We start from the raw sequence: 24,391 nt of genomic DNA, 5'->3' as shown, positions 1-24,391 counted from the left end.
CCCATAGAGAACATTCCAAGAAGCTACTACCTACCCCATGACTCAGACTCTGGAGCCATGTTCAAAACTGTCTCAAATTCAAATTCTCCTCACTTTAGGGAAAATAGTACTTGTATATAAATTTGTATCTATTTTTCTAAAGTCATCCATGCCTTTTAAAGATTTATACCCATCTTTTAAAGTTGGCTTTTAAAACCCTTAAGATGTAATTTGAAGCTGTTAAGTGACTTTTAATTCTTCTAATTCTGTATTCTTGTAAAATCTTTGACTCTTAATTTGAAACGGGTCTTAAATTCAGAATGTCCTTATCTTAATTCATCCTGTTTCTTCTCACATTTTCCTGTATTTTTAATCTCATTAAATGATATCAGAGAAAAAGTACTTTTTATTGAGTACTTACTGTGTACACTGGTACAACTGTGCTTAGGTTTCACATGTCTTACCTAGTTTATTTCTCACAGTTCATGTATTATGTTAAGTTGAGATGAGAGAAAATAATTCAAATATCTTGCTCACTCACTGTAATCATGCTATAAAGGTAAGGTTCTCATCCGGAAAGCCTGAAGTTAAATGCTGCACTAATAACCACTATAATATGTTTTTGCTAGTTGTCCAAAATTCTGAAAGTTATCTTAAGAGTTTTCCTTCTCACTTTTCCCTTCCCTCCTCTTAAATCCCCCCCCCCCCCCCCTTTTTTAAGCCTTCCTCTCTCAGTATGCAGGCCAGTGGTTCTCTACCACTGGCAGCAAAGCAGAATCACTTGTGGCTCCCAAGCCTTAGCCCTGGAGACTGATTTAGTGGCTGTAGGGCTGAAGCCCAAACAGGTGTTTTACCCAGATAAAGTGCATTGACTCAAACTTCTGTTTTCTATGATTTCTTCTGTTTCTGTACCTTTATTTTGCTAGGTTTTATTTATCCTTCAAGATCCAGCTTTGTTGTCACCTCTTTCTGGAAACCTTCTTTAACTCTCATCGGATTTAGAAGTCACTCTTCTGTGTTTTCTACCATCCTAAACGTACCTAAATCTAGAGCTCATAGCGTTTGCTTACTTGTTTGTCTTCCCTGCTAGTCTGTAAGTTCAGTGAGATTTGGAGTTCTGTCTTATTTTGCCCTTTTAATCCCTTGTTCCTGGTACATAGTAGGTGATTAATAATATTTATAGAATTGTATTTCATGCAAAGCAGTATGTAATATTTCACATTGCTCTCTGAGGATATTATATATTCAGAATTTGACATTGTTTTCAGTTTTCAATATGATCTTAAAGTCTATCAGGGCAAGTAAAAGAAAAATTATTATTGGAAGAAATCATTGTTAGTCAAATGGTTATGGATTTCTTGTCTACATGGGACCCTACTTGTGAATTATTGATTGTGACCTTGTGCATGGTGAGGATGTTTAAACATCTGAAAGCAAAATGGTAACATACCTCATTTTTAGGTGACTCAAATTTGACTTGTTAGAATTTTGTTTCTCTGTAATTTTACCTATTTTACAGTATGCTTTTTGGTTATTCACAATGAGGAAAAAATACATGTTTGTTTTAGAAAGATTTGAAAGTAGAAAATACTAGTATGAGGGAAAGAAAGCTTGGGTCCACAACACACAACACATGTCTGAGGTTCCCTTCTAGATCACCAGTGAGAGCATTGCCTCCTTTCTTTACGAAGTTGTAGGGATTAAGGCCTCCATACCTAACATTTAGTCTTCCTTTTTCACAGTATTGGGTTCTCTCCTGTATTCCCCTTTAGGTTCTCATACCTCTCTCAGCTACCCCACCAACCTTTACATTCCTTCATCTGGTTCTCTCATTCTCTGTTGAACACATTACCTAATACCGAATTCTTTAAAAATATTTTTTTAATGTTCGTTTATTTTTGAGAGAGAGAGAGCATGAACAGGAGAGGGGCAGAGAGAGAGGGAGACACAGAATTGGAAACAGGCTCCAGGCTCTGAGCTGTCAGCACAGAGCCCGATTGCGGGACTTGAACTCACGAACCGTGAGATCATGACCTGAGCTGAATTTGGACACTTACCGACTGAGCCACCCAGGCGCCTCTCTAGGAATAAACTTAACCAAAGAGGTGAAAAAACCTGTACTCTGGAAACTCAAACACTGATGAAAGAAATTTAAGACATCGCAAAGAAATTGAAAGATATTCCATGCTCATGAGCTGGTAGAACAAATATTGTTAAAATTTCTATACTGCCCAAAACAATATACAGATTTAATGCAGTCCTTATCAGAATATCAGCATTTTTTATAGAATTAGAACAAAAAATCCTAAAATTTGTATGAAACCCCATAAGACCTTGAATAGCGAAAGCAGTCTTGAAAAAGAAAAATACTGGAGGTATCACAATTCCAGATTACAAGCTCTATTTCAAAGTGGTAGTAATTGAAACAGGATGGTACTATAATAAAAAAGACACATAGATCAGTGAAATAGAACAGAAAATCCAGGAATAAACCTCCAATTATTTGGTTAATTAATCTTTGACAGTGGAGGAATCAGTATACATTGGGAAAAAGTCTTTTCAATAAATAATGTTGGGAAAACTGGACAGCTAGATGGCAAAAGAATGAAACTGGACTACTTTCTTTCAGCATATACAAAAATATACTCAAAATGGATTAAAGACCTAAACGTGAGACCTGAAACCATAAAAATCCTTGAAGGGATCGTGGGCAGTAATCTCTTACATCGGTTGTAGCAATATTTTTCTAGACGTGTCTCCTGAAGCAAGGGAAACAAAAACAAAAATAAACTATATGCAAATAAAAAGTTCCTGTAGAGCGAAGGAAATAGTCAACAAAATTAAAAGGCAGCCTGCTGCATGGGAGAAGATATTTGCAAATGACATATTCAGTAAAGGGTTAGTATCCAAAATACATAAAGAACTAATAGAACTCAATACCCAAAAAAGTAATGTGATTAAAAATGAGAAGAAAACATGAACAGACATTTCTCCAAAGAGGACATCCACATGGCCAGTAGACACATGAAAAGATGCTCAGCATCATCATCAGGGAAATACAAATCAAAGCCACAATGAGATATCACCACACTTGTCAGAATGGCTAAACTCAGACACACAAGAAACAACAACTGTTGGTGAGGATGTGGAGAAAAAGGAATCCTCATGCGCTGTTGGTGGGAATGCACACTGGTGATGCCACTGTGGAAGACAGTGTGGAGGTTCCTCAGAAAGTTAAAAATAGGACTACGCTACAGTCCAGTAATTGTACATTGGGTATTTACCTAAAAAATATGAAAACACAAATTCAAAGAGATATGTGCACCCCTACATTTACAGCAGCGTTACTTACAATTGCCATGGATTGTAGATGAATGGATAAAGAAGTGTGTTGTGTATATGCACACACACACACACACACACACACATCTTTATCTGTATATGTAAAAGTATATGTGTGTGTGTGTGTGTATACACACAGATCTATACACACATATACACAGCACACTTCTTTATCCATGTGTGTCACACACACTCTGGAATATTATTCAGCCATAAAAAAGAATGAAACCTTGACATTTGCAACAACATGGCTAAAACTAGAACGTATAATGCTAAGTGAAATAAGTCAGATAAAGACAAATACCATATGGTCTTATTCACATGTGGAATTTAAGAAGCAAAACAAATGAGCAAAGGTAAAAAAAAAAAAAAGATAAATCAAGAAATAGACTATTAACTGTAAAGAACAAACTTATGATTACCAGAGGGGAGGCGGATGAGGGGATGGGGGAAATAAGGGGTGTGGATTAAAGAGTACACTTATCATGAGGAAAAAATGAAATGATTTAAAAAAAAAGATGCTGAAAAAATAAATAGGACAGGAAATAAACATTTTGACTATGAGAGTTGTTCCTTTTTAGAAGTGTCGATGAGGGAAATGTGTATGTCAGAATTGAAGAAATTGAGCAGTTTTTTAAAAATAATTTTTTTTTAGAACAGCTTGGAAACAAGTCTAAACAACTTAGAAGCAACTACAAGCATAAATGTGGAGATGAGAGCTAGAGAAACACCAGTTATATCTGAACAGTGTTGAACTGGATTCTGAAAATCTTTTCCTTGACCAAGTGATACTCTATATTGTTTACTCTGTAACTCTTGGTAAAGTTTCCTGAAATGTTTACCTGTCTTTTGATATTATAACCAGCCTTCAGGGATACGACATAAGAATTGAGGTTTAATTTCAATATGAGTTGTCTAGGAATGGATGGAAGTTACCTCCTGCCCGATAATTGACCAAAGCTAAGTTTTAGTTTTAGGGTATACAAGCTACGACTACTTCATGTAGTCAGTGATGAGAGTTTTCAATGAAGATAGAGAAAAAAATTCACTGAGGGAAAAATCATAAGTGAAAGTATAGTTAGGTATTTTCTGATTTTTTTGAGTACAAAAAAAACAGACAATATGTTGAAGTTTTATAGTAGTGTAAGATACATACTATTTAGAATTAAGGGAGCAATCTTGATCATTGTTCCCAAAACGAGAATTGCTCAAAAAACAAAAAGCAACTAGTCTTGCCCTTTAATAGGAAAATCGTGAGCCTAACTTCTCTAGAATCAAATACATACTCAACTTTATTATGTATTTTCATTGTATATTTTATTTACCGACTATGAAATAACTTCCTGTGAGCATTTGTTGAAGGGTTGAAGGCAAGCCTGTAAATAATAAGAGATACAAATTTAATTACTGTATCATTCAAGTTTTTTCTTTGTGATGGTAAAAGAGGAAAGAAACTTATGGGTATTAAATCAGCTATGACCATATAATTACCAAATATGAAATTTACACCCACCTTCTTCTTAAACTTAGCTGAGGAAATTGATCAGATTCCTTTCCAAGGTAATTATGGTAATAAAGATCCACGTGGGAAGTAAGCAGCCTAAAATAGAAATGTTAACAATTATAGAAACTTAAAAGTTGGTTTCACTTGGTATTAATGAAACAATTTCAAATTTGATTTTTTTGGTGTGTGATCATATATTTTAAAGTAGCCATTTCTGAGGGAATTAGTTTCATTGACAAATCATGTTTGTGAAGAAGAGGGATAAAACCTCGATTTGGACTTTGATGGGAAGTTTTCTGAATTTAAAACCTGAGTATTACTGTATGAAAAAATGTATACTAGATGCTTATTTGTATTTCTTTTAGTCCTTATTCTCAATAAGTAGTGTTCTCTTCATTTGGCTGATAAGCATACTGAGCCAAGAGATTGCCTACAGGGGTAAATGTTGCATGCACATCCATTAAGTGGAAAATTTAGGATTTTTTTTTAACCTGTATATTTCTAAAGTTTTTTGAAGTTTATCTTACTTTAAACCCTGGGGAACTTCTGTACCTTAATCACTAGGTAAAAATATTTGGAATTAAAACCCCTTTTCTGTGAATATCTGTTTATAGATAGATTTCTTTCCCCCAGATACTTAAGCCAGCTTTATTACTGTGGGGGAACTTGGAAAAAAGGTTGGGTGAACTTTAGTCTAAGTCATAATACCCAAATGTTTCATTATCTTAGGCAAGTCACTTAATATCTCTGAGGTCGTTTTCCTCAATGGTAAATAACTATCTCAAAAAGTTGTTTGGCAAGTACAATAAAGAAGACCACCTTAAGGAAAGATAATGTAAACTGACTGGGGGAAATTGAGATATGTTAACTCATTTACTATATATTAAAAAAAAAACCCACCCCAGTTTTTTCTAAGGATCAGAGGACTTATTCTTACTCTTTCGTAGGCTTTCATATTTTTACATTTCTAGGTACTGGACACAACAATATTGCCAGAATCTTTGATGCCCTGCATTTGAGAATGTTGTTTCTTCTTTATGTTTATCCTACATTCTTTCTCCTTTTCTAAAACATGTCCCCCAATTTTTTTTTTCAATCATCTTTACAACTTTTTTCCTCTGTGTTCATAATTTAAATTTAGTGCACTCAAAGGATCCTCATACACAGTATCATGCAATTCTTCATGAATCTTAGGAGTTTTCTTCAGCTTTAACTGGTACAACTTTTTGGAGAAAGTATCCTGTTTATCAGAATTGAAAATGTACATATTCTTTGAATCCAAAATCTAATTTCTGGGAGTTTATGTGACAAATAGAAATAGCAGTATACAAAGATATAATTTGCAAGTTAACAGTACTTAAAGATATATATATAGATACTTATTTTTATAGCATTATTTATAGGAACAAAAAAAAAAACCGATCTTGCATGTGCATTAAAAGGAAGGGATGAATAAATTATGGCTATAGTGTGGAGTATTGGACACTTACTAAGTTAAGGTAGCTCAACATGTTTTGATTGAAAAGTTGCATTTTTAAAAAGGTATGTTGCATTTTTAAAAAGGAAATTACAGGGGCGCCTGGGTGGCTCAGTTAAGCATTAGACTTCAGCTTGAGTCATGATCTCATAGCTCGTGAGTGAGCCCCATGTCGGGCTCTGTTCTGAAAGGTCAGAACCTGGAGTCTGCTTCAGATTCTGTGTTTGTCTCTGTCTAGCCCCCACCCCCCACTCTCGGTCTGTCTCTGTCTCCTTCAAAAATAAACAAACATTAAAAAAATTTTTTAAAGGAAATTACAGTATAATATGCATGTAATGAGTCAATTTTTATCTGTGTATTTAACCCATTCATATATATGCATTCATGTTTACCCATGTGAAAGAGAAAGCATGGAAAATACACATTGAACTGATAACAGGTTATTTTGAGAATTGCAGGAATTATTTGGAAGATATTTAAGGAAAAACTACATTTACTTTTTATTGTTGAATTTATACAAACATTAGGAGCATTTAAAATGTAATAGTTGAGGTGCGCCTGGGTGGCTCAGTCGGTTAAGCGTCCGACTTCAGCTCAGGTCATGATCTTACTGTCCGTGAGTTCAAGCCCTGCGTCAGGCTATGTGCTGACAGCTCAGAGCCTGGAGCCTGCTTCAGATTCTGTGTCTCCCTCATTCTCTGCCCCTCCCCTGCTCATGCTCTCTCTCTCTGTCTCAAAAATAAATAAAACCATTTAAAAAAAATTTTTTTTAATGTAATAGTTGAGGGGCACCTGGGTGACTCAGTAGGTTAAGCATCCGACTTTGGCTCAGGTCATGATCTCGCAGGTCTTGAGTTTGAGCCCTGTGTTGGGCTCTGGCCTGGAGCCTGCTTCAGATTGTGTGTCTCCCCCTCTCTCTGCCCCTTCCCCACTTGACTCTCTCTCTCTATCAAAAATAAATATTAAAATGTAATAGTTGAACTATAAAATAGATTAAAAAGTATATATACACATATGTGTATACCTAACACATACATATATGTACACATGCATGTATTACTCTTAATATTAAAAACTCGAAACATGGAAGTGGAACTTCAACAATTATTAACTCATGCCATTGACCCCATGCTACTGTTAGTGGCATTGAGTTCTTTCACACTGTTGCGCAGCTATCACCAACAACTGTTGATCTCTAGAACTTTTTCATCAGCCCAAACTAAAACTCCACATGCATTAAATAATAACTCTTCATTCTTCCTAGTCCCCACTAACCACTATTCTACTTTCTGTCTCTATGAATTTGACTGTTCTAGGTACCTCATGTAAGTGGAGTCATAAAATAGTTATCCATTTGTGTCTCACCGATTTCTCTTACTATGATGTGTTCAGTGTTTATCCGTGTTGTAGTATATATCAGAATTTCATTCCTTTTTAAGGGCAAATAATATTTCATTGTATACATATATATACTTTGTTTATCCACTTATCCATTGATGGACATTTGGGTTTCCACTTTTTGATTATTGTGAGTAATTAACGGTGCACATTGGTGTACAAATGTTCAGTTCTCTGCTTTCAGTTATTCTGGATATATAATAGAAGTAGAATTGTTGGGTCATATGGTAATCATATGCTTAAATTTTTGATGGATTATCATACCATTTTCCACATTGGCTGTGCCATTTAGCATTCTCACCAGAATGCCTTAGGGCTTCAACTTGTACATCCTCACTAATACTTTTTTTCTGTTTTTTGTGTTGTTTTTGTTTTTCTTTTGTTTTTTGTTAATAGCCATTGTAATGGACGTGAAATGATACTATTGTGGTTTTGATTTCCATTTCCCTGATGACTAGTAATGTTGAGCATCTCTTAATGTGTTTATTGGCCTTTAATATATTGTCTTTGGAGAAATGTCTAGTCAAGACCTTTGCCCATTTTAAAATTGGATTTTTTTTTTTTGTTTTTGAATTGTGGGAGTTTTATGTACTGGGAATATTAATCCCTTATCACACTTATGATATGCAAATATCTCCTATGGCTTATCTGATAGTTCCCTTTGATGCACAGAGGTTTAAATTTTGATGGTCAGTTTGTTTTTCTTTTGTTGCATGTCTTGATTCAAGGAAAGGTTCAAAAAATCATTGCCAAATCCAATGTCTTGTGTGTTTGTCCAGCTTTGGTATCAGGGTAATGCTGGCCAAATAGAATGAGTTTGTAAATGTTCTCTCTTCAGTTTTTTGGGAGAGTGTGAGGATGATTGGTGTTACTTCTGATATAAACGTGTTGTAGGGTTCACTAATGATGCCATTTGGTATTAGGGCTTTTCTTTTTGAGGGAGGTTTTTGATTACTGATTCAGTTTACTGGTTATAGGTCTGTTCAGATTTGCTGTTTCTTTATGAGTTAGTCTTGGTTGTATATTTCTAATCTGTGTATTTCATCTAGGTTATCTAGTTTTTTGGCATACAGTTGTTCATAGTATTCTTTTTTTTTTTAACTTTTTTAAATGTTTGTTTATTTTTGTGAGAGAGAAAGAGCATGAGCAGAGGAGGGGCAGAGAGAGAGGGAGACACAGAATGCTAAGCAGACTCCAGGCTCTGAGCTGTCAGCACAGAGACCAATGCGGGGCTCAAACCTACAAACCATGAGATTATGACCTGAGCCGAAATCGGACGCTCAACCGACTGAGCCACCCAGGCACCCCATAGTATTCTTATAATCCTTTTTATTTTGTAAACCACACTTCCTTTTCTGATTTTGGTAACTTGCGTTGTCTTTCATTTATTTTCAATCAGTCCAGGTAAAGCTTTGTTAATTTTGTTGATCTTTACCAAGAACCAACTTTTGGGTTTGTTGAGTTTTCTCTGTATTTCTGTTATTTATTTGATTTGATTTATTTGACTGTTAATTTCAAATCTATTTTTGTGTGTTTACAGTTATAAATTCTCCTTAGCACTGATTTTTTCTGTATCTTAAGTTTTGGTATGTTGTTTTCATTTTCTTTTGTTTCATAGTATTTTCTAATTTCCCTTGTGATTTCTATTATGATCCATTAGTTTGAGTGTTGTTTAATTTTCACCTATTTGTTAATTTTTCCATTTTCCTTCTGTTTTTGATTTCTAGTTTCATTCCATTGTGATGGGCAAAGATACTTTGTATGAGTGTAGTCTTTTTAAATGTATTAAGACTTGTTTGGTTTTATGTTCAGTCTTGGAGCATGTTTCATGTGCACTTGAGGAAAATGTGTGTTCTGATGTTGGGTGTGATGTTTTGTCTATGTTTTTCAGGTCCGTTTGTTTTACAGCGTTGCTCAAATCCTCTGTTTATTTGTTTATCTTCTGTCTGGTCCTTTTTTTTTTTTTTTCCTTTATGTTTATTTTTGAGAGAGAGAGAGAGACAGAGGAGGAGGGGAAGGACGGAGAGAGGGAGACACAGAATCCAAAGCAGGTTCCAGGCTCCGAGCTGTCAGCACAGAGCCTGACATGGGGCTCGAACCCACGAACTGTGAGATCATAAGCTGAGCCAAAGTTGGACCCTTAACTGTCTGAGCCACCCAGGCACCCCTGTCTGGTCCTTCTATCCATTACTGAAAGTGAAGTATTGAAGTCTCCAACTAGTATTGTAAACTGTTTTCCCTTTCAATTTTGTCAGTGTTTGCTTCATATATTTTGGTGTTTGGTGTATATACGTTTATAATTCTAATGTTGACTTTGTGAGTTTACCTTTTTATCAATGTATAATATCCTTTCTTTTTGTAACATTTTTTGACTTAAGTCTGTTTTGTCTGATATGAGTATAGTCACCTCACTTTTTGGTTACTGCTTACACAGAATATATTTATTAAACTTTTACTTTCACCTGTGCATGTGTGTATCTTACAGGTAGCATATTGTTCAATCATGTTTTTTAAGCAATTTTGGCAGTATGCCTTTGGAGAGTTTAATCCACTTGTTAAGTAACTACTGATAATGAAGAACTGAACTTTTGTCATTTTATTGTTTTTTTTTCTGTCTTACAGCTTTTGTATATTCATTTCCTCATTTACTACCTTCTTTTGTGTTCAGTGGATTTTTTTGTAGTGCCACATAAATTCTTTCTCATTTCCTTTTTTTTTTTTTTTTTTGTATATTCTATAGATATTTCCCTTGTGGCTATAGAGATTATATATAGCATCCTGTTATAATAATTTAATTTGAATTTATACCAACTTAATTTTATTTGTATACTTAAACTGCTCATAGACAGCCCTTCTCCCACTCTTTATTATTGATGTCACAAACTATGTCTTTAAACAAAATGTTACATAAAATGAAATGGAATTACAAACCAAAATTATGACTAATACTGGTTTGTATATTTGATCATGCATTTACCTTTACTGGAGATTTTTATATCTTCATTTGGCTCTGAGTTACTGTCTAGGGTCCTTTCCTTTTTACCTGAAGGACTCCCTTCTGCATTTCTTGTAGAGTGTGAAATTAATGAATTTCCTTAGTTTTTGTTTATCTGGGAATATTTTAATTTCTACTTCAATTTCTTTCTTTTTTTTTTTTTTTTAACCTTTATTATTGAGAGACAGACACAGAGCGTGAGCAGGGGAGGGGTAGAGAGAGGGGGAGACATAGAATCTGAAGCAGGCTCCAGGCTCTGAGCTGTCAGCACAGAGCCTGACGCGGGGCTTGAACTCACAAACTGCAAGATCATGACCTAAGCTGAAGTTGGTTGCTCAACCAACTGAGCCACCCAGGTGTGCCCCTCTTCAGTTTCTAAGCACAGTTTTGCCAGATACAGAATTCTCAATTGACAGTTGTATTATCACACTGCCATCAGGCCTTCAAGTTTTCTACTGAGAAATTGGCTAAAATCTTACTGGGGATTCCTTCTATGTGTTATGTTGCTTCTCTCTTGCTGTTTTTAGGATTCTCTGTCTTTGGCTTTCATCAGTTTGTCTCAGCGTTGGTCATCATGTGCTTATCCTGCTATGCGTTTGTTGAGATTCTTGGATTTGTAGTTTTATGCCTTTCATCAAATTTGGAAAAATTTTTGTTTTTTTTTCCCCTCCATTATCTCTGATCTTTTCTCATTCTTTCTTTTTTTAATGTTTATTTTTGAGAGAAAGAGAGAGCATAAGCAGGGGAGGGTCAGAGAGAGAGGTGGGGGAGAGAGGATCTGAAGCACGCTCTGCACTGACAGATCCTGATGCAGGGTTCAAACTCAAGAACTGTGAGATCATGACCTCAGCTGAAGTCGGATGCTTAACCAAGAGAGCCACCCTGGCACCCTTCATTCTTTTTCCTGAAACTCCCATGACTGGTCCATAGATCGTGTCCCATGAATCCTTTAAGCTGTGTTTACTTCTTTTTTCTTTCTTTTCCTTAGACTCAGTCATTTTATTTGTCCTGTCTTCAAGTTTTCAGATTCTTTCTTCAGCCTGCTTAATTGTGCTATGGAACCTCATTAGTGAATTTCTCAATTCAATTATTGTATCTTTCAGCTCCAGAATTTTTGTTCGGTTCCTTTTTACAATTTCTTGATTTTTAAAGTCCTCATCTAAGTAAAACCTATATTTGTGCTGCTTCGGGCATGGTTCCTGGGAATTTGTTTTGTTCCTTTCTCTGGGCTTTGTTTTTTCTTCTTCTTTGCATGCCTTGTGATTTTTGTTGTTGAAAATGTGCATTTGGAGAAACAGTCACCTTCCCAGTCTTTGCAGACTGGCTATATGTCAGGGCATTCATCTGATGATTAGCTGGGCATGTTCTGAGCCTAGAGATCAGCTTTCACTTAAAGTTTGGCCTGGACCTATTTGTGGTTTCTCAATTCCCTCTGTGTACATGGCTGCTTTTAACTTCTTAATTGTCCAAAGTGTCTCACTCTCGCAGATCCTCAGGGCCTTAAGTAGTCTATCTGTACACCCATAATTTTCTGCTCTAGGTACCCATGGGTTTGTAGTACCCTTTCAACTTTCAGCATTGGAGTCCAGTGCTTCTTCCACCTAAAATTGCAATTAGATGAGACAGGGACCAGACCCTCTGGCAGACCCTAGAGAGGTTAGAATGTTTTTTTTTTTTTAATTTTTTTTTCAACGTTTATTTATTTTTGGGACAGAGAGAGACAGAGCATGAATGGGGGAGGGGCAGAGAGAGAGGGAGACAAAGAATCGGAAACAGGCTCCAGGCTCCGAGCCATCAGCTCAGAGCCCGACGCGGGGCTCGAACTCACGGACCGCAAGATCGTGACCTGGCCGAAGTCGGACGCCTAACCGACTACGCCACCCAGGCGCCCCTAGGTTAGAATGTTTTAAGTAAAGTTGGTTCTATGCCTTCTGGTTTGAGGGAAGGATGTCGAACTGTGCTATCTCCTTGAGACCCAGACGTACCATATAGATAAAAAAGCAATAACAAATGAAAATGACATGAACTTTACTATTCATGGCATTGTATCGACTGGGCATTTATTTGCTTGGTTGCCCTAAATCTTTGACTTTTTCCAGAGCTCCTGTAGGATTAATTAATCCAGTTTCTGTGAGGGTTTGGAACTTCTTAGTCGTTTTGCTGATGCCAGTCAAGAATGCTTTTTAAATTATAAAAGTAAAATAAAGTTAGTGAAGGAAATTTAAAGCACAGAGAAATGTAGAAAGCTAAGAAAAAAATCTTAACTGCAACCACTATTAACATTTTGATGTGTTGCCTTTCAGGCTTTTTTCCCCCTTCATCTTTACTTTCATTTTGTCCTACTTCCTCTTGTTCCTCTACCCCTTACCACCAAACAAACAAACAAACAAATAAACTAAATAAATAAATAAATAAATAAATAAATAAAGTCTAAACATAGTTTTAGTCAGTACAGTGTTAATTTTTTAATATAGTGTACTTTTACATTTAACATCCCAAAATATTTATACAAGTACTCATTTCTCATTTATGCTTCTAAATAAGAAAAGTGTTTTTTATATATATATATGTGTGTGTGTGTGTATATATATATGTGTATATATATATGTGTGTGTGTGTGTGTGTGTGTGTATATATATATTCTTAATAAAACATAAGTTTATTAGATTTGTCCATAGTCAGCAGTGGTGATCTTGCTGGTCTTGTCATTCGTGGACCCAAAGGGTTTCATGGCTTCCACAACATTCATATCCTCTTTCACCTTGCCAAAGGCTTGCCATCCAACATGCTTGCCATCCAACCACTCAGTATTGGCAGTGCAGATGAAAAACTGGGAAGCGTTTGCATTGGGTCTAGCACTTGCCATGGATAAGATGCCAGGACCCATGTGCTTCAAGGTGAAATTTTCATCATCAAATTTCTCCCCCTGGATGGACTTGCCACCAGTGCCATTATGTCATAGAAAGTCACCATCCTGGCACATACATCCTAGAATAATCCTGTGAAAGCAGGGACCTTTATAACCAAATCCTTTCTCTCCAGTGCTCAAAGCATGTAAGTTCTCTGCTGTCTTTGGTACTTTATCTGCAAGCAGCTCGAAAGAGATGGCAGCCCAAGGGTTTGCTGTCCATCGTAATGTCAGAGAACACAGTGGAGTTGACCATCGCTGGGCAATTCAGGTAGCTCTAGGGCAGCAGTGTCTACAAGGCCTAGATATTTCCAATTTTCCTCATGTGCTTGGGTTTTATTCGAGTCTTTACTCCTTTATTCAGTATATGAGTTAAGAAAGAAGCGATTATGAAGAACCTACAATTTTTTTTCCTTCGTCTTAGAAATTTCTGTAATTTTTACATCTAGAAAAAAATGACATCCCTTCATTCATATGACATCCCCTCATTGTTGTAAGCCCCAACAACCAGAATGAATCTTACCTTTCTTGAGAGTCATTATAAAACTATCAACCTAGACAGAAATAGTAAGGTTAATATTTTGACATCAGTTATTTAGGCTAAAGGTGCCTATTAAGCTAACTGCTAGATTCTTTAACTTGTGCTGTATTCATGGATAATTATAGTATTATTTTTAATTTATTTAACCTTGTATTATGTATACCTTGAAGTTATTTATATTTTCGTAAAAATTAACCATATATTTGGTGTGTTATACCAAACTTGACATGGACAGTCAAAGGAGCATATGTCAATCTTAGTGGAAGTTGTGTCCTACCTTCCTCCATTCCTGCCTCCTACCTCAATCAGAAGTACTATAAAAAAGTCATTACCTAGGATGTTTTTGGAATATGGTTTACGGAAAGGTACCCCTTACACTTAGGCTGATATATGAGTGAATAAGTTGGAAATACTTTTTGTGGGTCCCTTTATGTTAAGATACATTGTGATTAAGTTTTCTTTTCATTAACAGATTTCTACTTTTTATAGGTGTATGATTTATTTTTGGGTCATTAATTATTAATAAATGTTTACACCTAACTTCTTTTATGCTTTATTGTACTGAAGCAGCAGTGTATAATCCAACTTGAATGTTTCTTTCATGACTAGCTTTTGGTGTCTAGGAATATGTTACTGTTAAAAGTGGAGAATATTGTATTAGATAAATTACTTTTAAAGAACACAGATTGTAGAATTACAGATCTAAAAAGAATTGTTGGAAACTTTAGTCTACTTTGATAGAGAACGAAATGAAGAGAAAGAACTTATTCTAATTGGGAGTCTTTATAGTATGTTTCCTAACGTTACTTCTTTGTTCCACCAAGAACTGCTTGCTTAAAGCAAGTTTGATTATAGTATTGGTTGAATATTTAAGGTTCATAAAGTGACTGAATTTAACACATTTCCTCCCCACCATTTCTTTTAGGTGAATCTGGACTGGGGAAGTCAACATTAATCAACTCATTATTCCTCACAGATTTATATTCTCCAGAGTATCCAGGTCCATCTCATAGAATAAAAAAGACTGTACAGGTATGTATGCTATAATTGATGATAAGCTGGAGTAGTAGTAACACACTCAAAACACATGCTATAACTTTTATTATGCTTCCCTAGAGATAGGTTTTATATTTGGTCTCAGCCGATATAAAGTGGTAAATATGATGGTTGGTTAAAAGGAGAGAGAGCAAGCACAGGTAATTAGAGAAATTGTCTTGATTAGACCTTCTAAATTTGTCCCTAGGAGTCTCCTAGAGATTATACTGGGATGTAGTAAATAACACCCTAGAGTTATGCTGTCCAACATGGTAGCTACTTGCCATATTTAGCTATTTTGAGTTTGAATAAAATTAATTAAAATTTAAAATTCAGTTTCTTAGTTACACCAGCCACATTTCAAGTACTCAATAGACATATGTGGCAGGTGGTTACCATTTTGGGAAATATAGGTGTATTTCCACTATTGCATAATGTTCTGTTGGACAGTGTAGAGAAAACATGATTTGTGGAGAAGCCATTATTATTTAATATTGTGTTCTGTATTAGTGGCGTAGTACCACATGATAGATGAATGGCAGTAGCAATTTGTTATGTCGTACTTCACAGTCTTTAATGTGCATTCAGGTCACCTTGGGGAGCTTGTTAAATTTAGTCCCTGTGTTAGTAGGTTTGAGGTGGACTGAGATTTTGCATTTCTGACAAAATCTTAGGTGATGCTGATACTGCTGACCCATAGACCACACTTCATATGATAGAATAATCTAGGCTCCAGATCTGTACTGTTCAGTACAGTAGCCAGTAGCCACATGTGCTTGTTGAGCTCTTAAAATGTAGATAGTCCAAATGGAGATGTTATGCATTATAAAATACATCCCAGGTTTTGACAGTTTAGTATGTAAAAAAGAATATAAAGGATCCCATTAATAATTGTTTACATTTTGCAATGATAATATTTTGGTTATATTAAAGTACATTAATTTCACTTGTTATTTTTAAAATGGCTCCTGAAAGTTTTAAGTTACTTACACGGCTCACATTACATTTTTGTTGGACAGCACTCCTCTAAACTATTGAGTGAAGAAATTGTTGGTGGATTGATGGCAGTAGTAATACATAACACATAAGCAAAGAGGAAAGGAGTGAACAATTCTGGCTGGAGCAGGCTTTATTAAGGCTGGGGCTGGATTTGAAGGATTGGTAGTGATTAGCCTAATGCATAAGGTGGAAGGACAGCCTAGAATTTCTGGATAGAAACTCATGTATATCATACTATAAGATGCAGTTTAGTAATTAGATCCCTAAGAAGTAATTCTGTGAAGTGAATCTTCTGTTTCTTTTCTTTTCTTTTTTTTTTTTTTTTTTTTACAGTTTTTTTCTGTTTTAAAATTTTTTTTTCTGTATCCTTCCTAGAGCTTGAAATTTCACATTACTTACAAAAATGTGTTCTGAAAACTTGACACTAAATTGTTTATTTATTTGATGATCAGTGTTGGCCATTTCAACCCTAAGCAAGAAGAGAAACTTTTAATTTAGGTGTTTAAACTCGAGATAAAGAAACTGTGTATGTAGAAATGTTAAAGGAGCCCCTCAGTGTAGATTCCTAAGTTCAAGAATATTTAGTCTAAAATATGTTGGATCTTAATGCTCATGTACCTGCCAGTAGTGTTTTTGGTAATTCCTGTTGGTGAGGAAATTTTCTGAATCCTCTTTGTAGTTCTGGCGTGTTGTGTAATGCCAGGTTCACATTAGTAAGTCATTAACGTCTTCCAGGTTCTATTCCAGGCAGTTTAGGTACATTAACTTATTTAATTCTTACAATGACTTTAAGAGGTAAGTAGTAGTATTACCCCCATTATATAAATGTGGAAATTTAGGTATGGATATGGCCATATCCCCGAGATCACGTAGTTAGAGTGACAGAACTAGGATACAAATCTAAACAGTCTGGTTTAGTATGTATCCTGTCAAGCTATCCTGTCCCTATACTACTGATACTTAGTACATGCTGGTTTCATAGGTTAACCAGTTCTTAACAGGTCAGTTAGCTTTCCTTTACTGCATCTCCCTTTTTAATAACGTTTCATCCAGCAAATTGTCAGGTGGTTTCTTGTTTGTTTTTTATTTTTTCACCTTTTTCTCTAAAAATCTTACATAAGGAAATAGCTTTCCCAATTAGGCAATTTAGACAAAATTATTTGGTCAGAGGGGCACCTGGGTGGCTCAGTCGGTTGAGCATCCAACTCGTGATTTCGGCTCAGGTCATGGTCCCAGGATTGTGGGATCGAGCCCCGCATTAGACCCTGTGCTGAGACTGGAGCTTGCTTTAGATTCTCTCTGTTCCTCTCTCTCTGCCCTTCCCCTGCTCATGTGTGTGTTCTGTCTCTCAAAAAAATGATTTGATCAGTGAAGTCCTCTCTTCATCATAATTATTAATATATGAAAGTAGTTAAAATAACATAGAAAATGCCTCTATAAGCTATAAGGCTGATTGATCTGATGCTAACTGGTAAGGGATACTTAAGAGAAGGGATTTTTTTGTTTTTTACGTTTTAAAAGTTGGTTTTTGTTTTTTTTTTTCAACGTTTATTTATTTTTGGGACAGAGATAGAAAGAGCATGAACGGGGGAGGGGCAGAGAGAGAGGGAGACACAGAATCGGAAACAGGCTCCAGGCTCTGAGCCATCAGCCCAGAGCCCGACGCGGGGCTCGAACTCACGGACCGCGAGATCGTGACCTGGCTGAAGTCGGACGCTTAACCGTCTGCGCCACCCAGGCGCCCCTGTTTTTTACGTTTTAAATCTCAAATGGTACACCATAATGTTTGCTGTTACTTGTAAGGTTTGAATTTGCAGTCTGGATGCTGGAGGGTATTGACTTCCCTTTAAATTTTAGGCTTGAAATTCCAATAAACTACTGGTGGGTGGTTGATCGAAGCCAATCAACTCATGAAAATTTTGTGTCTTACCATGTTTTATTTTATTTTGTTTAATAAAGAGAGAAGAACAGTATTTTAGCTTGCTTGATTCATACAATGCAGTGATTTTTGCCAGTGTCTGAACAGATGAAAGTATCAGCATTTGCAATCTCAGAAATTCGACACATAGAAAGAAATCTAGCTTGTCATACTCTGTAGTGAAGTATTTGCTCAAATAGTGAGAAATTGCTTGTGATGTAGTTATGACTTTGCTTATTCTGTAATGGTCCACGTATTGCAAAATGGATATTAAATAGGATTCATTGTCAAATTGTCATCAGTGATTCTCCTTATTGTAAGACTGAATATTTTGTCTTTTTCCTTTTTATTATATCTTCTCAGTTTTATGCAGTGAGCATGCTTTTATAATTTTTTTAAAAAATGCCTTTCAGAAAAGAATATAATACCAAAAGATAAAAAGTAGCTCTGGGGAATAAGATTCATATTAAGAATTGGTTCTCAGTCAGTTCAGCAAAATCTCTCCCCTAAAAGTTCTTATGCCAAAAATAAATTTGCCAAACAAATCAGCAAGTTTATCAGAAATACTGACAGACTATGTGGTATTGTCTACCCTAAACCAGTTGCTTAGACCAAAAAACTTGGAACCATCCTTAACTCCTTTTTACTCTCTACTTCCGCATGCAGTCCATCAATAAATCCTGTTACTTCTGCTTTCACAATATATCCACAATCCTACCACTTTCCTAGTACCACTCCTATCCAGGCTCCATCATTTCTCTTCCTAGATATAACAGCCTAATTCACTTCTCTGACTGTGATCGTCAGCCACTGCCCCAATCTTTTTAACAAAACAGTAAGAATCTTCTCTTACAATGTAAATCAGATCCTTTTGAACCTCTGTTCAAAACTCTTCAGTGGCTTTCCATCTCAGAGCAAGGCTGGAGTCCTTACAGTATCTAGAGGACCTTATAAGATTTGCCCTCACCCCTCTCTGTAACCTATTTCCCACACTTTTCCACTTTTGGCTTACTCTGCTCTGACTAAACCAACATCCTTGCTGTTCTTTGAACAGGCCAATCCTACTTTCTACCTCAGGGCTCTTCCACATCTTGTTTCTCTGCCTTCAGTGTTCTTCCCTGAGATTTCCTGATGGCTTGCTCCCTAACTTTCATCAATTCTCTGCATAAATGCTGTTTTTTCAGTGAGGCCTTGTCTGGCCACCCTATAAACTCCTTCCGGGCCCTACCTTGGCTCTAAATGTATTAAGTTCTGTGAAGGTAGCAACTTCATCTTATTCACTGTAAACTCATTTCTTAGAACTGCATCTGAAAACTGCATCCAGTATTAATGAATGATTGAACAAACAATTTAAAAAATGTATATGACTTAGTGTTTAGTTGGGATATTTTGAACTTCAGGATCTTTGAAGTTTTGTTAATCTTTTCTTCTTGGTTCATGATGTTTTATAAATCACTATTTAGAAAAAGTGAAATAATTTTAAATTTGAGAATTTTTGAGGTTTTTAATTTGACAATTATTTTATTGTTTTTTAAAAAATTTTTTCAATGTTTATTTATCTTTGAGAGAGAGAGACAGAGTGCAAGCGGAGGAGAGGCAGAGAGAGGGGGAGACACAGAATCCAAAACAGGCTTCAGGTTCTGAGCTGTCTGCACAGAGCCCGACGCTGGCCCGAACTCACAAACCAGGAGATCATGACCCGAGCCGAAGGCAGACGCTTAACCAACTGACCCACCCAGGCGCCCCAATTTGACAATTTTTTTTTAAAGTTTTGTTGGTTATTTTCATTTTTTTCTTGAGCAGAATTTTTAAAAATTATTAAATTAATATGTGGCTTTACACAAAAAGGCATAAATTGTAACTTAAAGCTTGATGAACTTTTGTATATGTATCCATATATCTAGGTAATTACCACCTAGATTAAGATATTATAGTACATTTCTAGCACCCCAGAAGACTTCCTTGTGCCTCTCAGTATTACACCAAACCCCAAATATAAATAGCTTTCTGACTTCTGTTTCCATAGATTAATTTTGCCTGTTCTTGAATTTCATTTAGACGCTATACTCTTTTGTGTCTGATTTTTTTCACTGAAGACTATATCTGTGGTATTTGTCCATGTTGTGTACTGTAGTTTTCATTGTTGTATAATGTACCATTGTATGAATATATCTCAGATTATATTCTATTGTAGGTAAGCATTTGGGTTTTCTTTCTTTTTTTTTTTTTTTTTACCAATATGAATATTTTTGTACATTGTTTTAGTGGACCTAGGGACTCATTTCTGTTGTGTGTCTGTGCATATTAATATAAAGGTATTTTATTGTTTCAGTTAATTTGCTTTCATATAAGATTGAACATGCCTTCTGTACTTATTAACTGTTCAGATTTCATTGAAGTGTTTTGACCATCTTAAAATTTCCTATCTTTTTCTCTTTGATTTGGAGGAGTTTCTTATCTAGATAATTGTCCCTTACATTTCATACATTCAGGATAATTTCTCTCAGGCCAGCATCTGTTAAAGACAGTGCGAGAGGCGCTTTGTTAGAATTCTTTTTACATTTGCCTGTCTCCAAAATAATTCTGTTTAAACTCACTTTACCTTCTCTTAAGGTAACATTTTGAAAGTGTTCTCTTCTATTGTGAACATCTTCCCAACTCTCTCTCTGTCTCTCTCTGAAAACAAAAGAAGAGTAACCAAGGCTTGAGAGTATCTGTAGTAAGATTTTTAAAACAAAGTCCTGTGTACTACTATTGAATTTCCTTTTTACCAAAAGTAAGACCTATAACATCTGAGAACTAGATGGATTCTCAGTAGAATCCCAGAGAAGTACCCTTTCCTGACTGCACCATGGAAGTATTCCTTGATATACTGGAAACAAGTTCAAGATCCTCTAAACTCTTTTCTTCACTTACCCAGGAGAGAACATAACATGTTCTGAGTCATTCAGTGGATTTAGAAAATAGAATATAGTTTTCTTTTACAGTTGAATGACTCTTCACCAAGTCCAAAAATGTAGCAGATAATCTCCTTTGGAAGCTCATAAATTCTTTCATTGGAGACTGGTCAGAAATATTACATCTCAGCCCAGACATTTAAGACCAGGAGAAACATAAAATCATGAGTTTCAAAAAACAAATGTCTACAATTTCCCTGACCTGAAAGCTGTCTGGACCACTTCCAACTGTCAAAAAAACAAACAAACAAAAAAAAAAAAACAAAAAGAAAAATCCTGTGATGTAGCCAAATAGGGAGTGAAATTTTAATAAAGACTGTGATCTCATAATCTCCTCCCTGAGTATTTTTTACTCATAAGAGACTTGTATCATTAATAAGAAATTCCTTCACATTTGCAGTCTTGGAATGAAGGAGAAGCTGTCTACATTGGACAGAGAGATGGTTCTGAGCTGCCTCTGTATCAAAGGTTCTGATTTGAATGAAGTTTTCAGTATTAAATAGAAGTCCTTTGGGATTGATTCCCAATGTGCTGTCGTGAGCCTCAGGACTCTGGCTCTGCAGCTCCAAATGTGAGCCAACACTCTAGTTCCAGAGTTCTTTATACCAGTGGTTTCCAGACTTGAGAGTCCATCACTGGAAGACTTGCTAAAACAGCTTACTGAGTCCCTCTCCCCAGAGTTTGCTCTTTAGTGGGTTTGAGGCAGGACTCAGAGAATTCATATTTCTAATAAGTTTCCAGACTATGCATCTGCCAGTCAGGATACTACGCTTTGAGAATGAGTGCTCTGTAGTCTTTCTAGCCTGATACAGACTGATTTCATCCTTTATTTCTGGGAAGATTTTAGAGAGGGTACTGTTTATCCTTAGTTCTTTCAGAATATTTCACAATATTCACATTGAATGAAATAGTACCATATTTTCTGTTTTTATTCATATATTTTTTTGTTAATAGACTGATTAAAATGAAGTGATAGAAAAAATTGAACGCTTGTTCCACTTCATGTTCCAATCTCAAATATAGGTCCTTAGATTAACAAAGTTTTAAGAAAAATATTACATACAGTGATGCATGTACAGTAGTAACTTTTATAATATTGTTATATTTGAAAATTTTTGGATCATATGTCAAGTCAGTTGAAAGGTTGCCAGCTATCTCCAAGGGAAAAACTGCCCTTTATTCTGGGACTAAATCAGTTCTAGTTTCTTTTGTGAAATGAGAGTGTTAGTTTGTTGTTTTTTTTTTAAGTTCTTAGTTGGCAACCTTATATTGGTCCCCTTTAAAATTTTTTTCTTGGGGTGGGGGGTGCCTGGGTGGCTCATTCAGTTAAGTGGCTACTTCCACTCAGGTCATGATCTTGTGGTTTGTGAGTTTGAGCTCCACATCGGGCTCTGGGCTGACAGCTCAGAGCCTGGAGACTGCTTCAGATTCTGTGTCTCCCTCTTTCTCTGCTCCTCCCCTGCTCGCAATCAATTAATCTCTCTCTCTCTCTCTCTCTCTCTCTCTCTCTCTCAAAAATAAACATTAAGAAAATTAAAACTTTTTTCTTGGGGTGCCTGGGTGGCTCAGTCAGTTAAGCATCTGACTCTTAATTTCAGCTCAGGTCCTGATCTTGCGATTTGTGAGATCAAGCCCCATGGGCTTTGTGCTGACAGTGTGGAGCCTGGTTGGGATTAATTAATTCTCATTCTGTCTCTCTCCCCTCAACCCACTCAAGTGTGTGTGCATACACTGTCTCTCAAATAAACTTAAAAAACCCTTGTTTTTCTTGGTTTGGAAAGTCCTAAAAATCACTATTGCAAATTAAATGGCTACAAAAATTTTAGAGGTGAAAACAGGTGAAAGCAATGAATCCTATCCTATCCCTAGGATAACATTTTATAGACTCCTTGAGACATTTTTATAAAGCCCAATTAGGAAACTCTCTTGTTGGTGTTGGTCCAATATTGATAGTTTTTTAAAGTATTCACGGGACAGACATTTGAATATCTTACTCCAGTTTGGGGGCTACAGTGATGATGGACACGATCAAATTTCTTAACGATCTCGCAGTCACATGATTTAGTGAGACTATTGCTGCTGTAATGTGTTATAGAGGTTACCTTGGCAAGGTAGATTTTAGTGAAGTAGTAGGAATGGAGGGCAAGATGGCAGTGGATTGAAAAGGGATAGTAAATGAGGTCGTGAAGATGGGATGGCTGTGAAGAAAAGGACAAGAGGGAATACCTGGAGGTTGAGTGTAGGGTACTGATAGAGTTGTTTGGTTTTTATTTCCAAAAAAGACCTGAGAATGTTTATATCCAATGGAGAATCAATCCCTAAGAGATGAGAGGTTGAAAATAAACTGGAAATAGTCTAAATGGTTGTCAACATGACTCTGAAATGGAGTGATCACATCCCTGGTATATATTGAGAAGTAAGCCTCAGGAAGAAAGGGATCTGTTCATCGGAACAGAAGGAAAGACTGTTGCATCAAACAAATTGAGGATGCTCTTGTCTTCATCTACAGATGAGGTACTTTGCTGAGCGTGGTTGGAGAGATAGTAACATAGAGCTAGAGAAGAGCCATTCTGGGAAATGAAAGAGGCATGGGACTAGTGAGCACATAAAAGCATCATTGGATAGCAGGGAAATTCCTGTCAAATTGAAGTTCATAAATTTTGTGTAACAAAGATATCTGGCCTGGAAAAGAAAAAGAAATAAAGGGTTTAGGAGGGGGTTTGCTAATAGAAAATGAAAAGGACAAGACATTTAAGATCTCAATTTAAGGAGGTGCAGGGGATTGAGGTGTAGTGATTTAGTGTAGCAGGCAGAATTCGAATCTTTGGATCAACTTTATTAATAAACTAGGTTTGGGTCTTGATGAGAAGTAGTCTTTAGGCATAACTATTCTACTATTGGTCATTGCCTCTTAGTTTCTTGTGGAACATAATGAAGTATCTAAGATGATACTTATCTTCTCAGCCATTCAATAGAGTAGGTAGTGTTTGTGTTTGAGTAAGTGGAGTATCTCAGGCTGTTTAAGTCTCTTGTTCCACATCTCTGCAGAGCTTTGGCTGTAATGCCACCTCCTGAGCAAGTTTAGGTATAGAGGTAACTCCTGACAAAATTTTAACCCTCTCCTTGAAATTTAATACAGTTAATTGAGTAACACTTTTTATTTACCTTAACAAATAGCTCTTAAACATTGGTTAGAAAACTTCAGTTATTTAACAGTCTTTTAAAAATGAAAGAAATGAAGCTATGGAAACACTGAAGGTTTGAGTTTGTCGTTGTTGTTTTTTTCCCCTCAGATTGGAAAACTGAACAGTATTAGAAAAAAAGAGTGCCTTACATTT

At 36.0% G+C, this 24,391-nt stretch overlaps 1 protein-coding gene and 1 pseudogene across 11 annotated transcripts in view; one reads left to right on the top strand and one right to left on the bottom strand.

The window, feature by feature from the left end:
- Positions 1–24,391, top strand: part of SEPTIN7 (septin 7) — a 118,920-nt gene that overhangs the window by 52,815 nt on the left and 41,714 nt on the right. For all 11 annotated transcript variants that reach the window (XM_040472259.1, XM_040472260.1, XM_040472258.1 and 8 more), the window contains one exon: positions 15,070–15,176. In XM_040472259.1, the coding sequence (XP_040328193.1) occupies positions 15,070–15,176 (107 nt within the window). The remainder of the gene's footprint in view (positions 1–15,069; positions 15,177–24,391) is intronic.
- Positions 13,343–13,859, bottom strand: LOC121028492 (peptidyl-prolyl cis-trans isomerase A-like; annotated as a pseudogene).

The sequence above is a fragment of the Herpailurus yagouaroundi genome, unplaced genomic scaffold (assembly GCF_014898765.1).
Source record: "Herpailurus yagouaroundi ecotype Mexico unplaced genomic scaffold, PumYag 100, whole genome shotgun sequence".
In the NCBI taxonomy this organism is placed as follows: Eukaryota; Metazoa; Chordata; class Mammalia; order Carnivora; family Felidae; genus Herpailurus; species Herpailurus yagouaroundi.
This window is presented reverse-complemented; position numbering and strand designations above follow the sequence as displayed.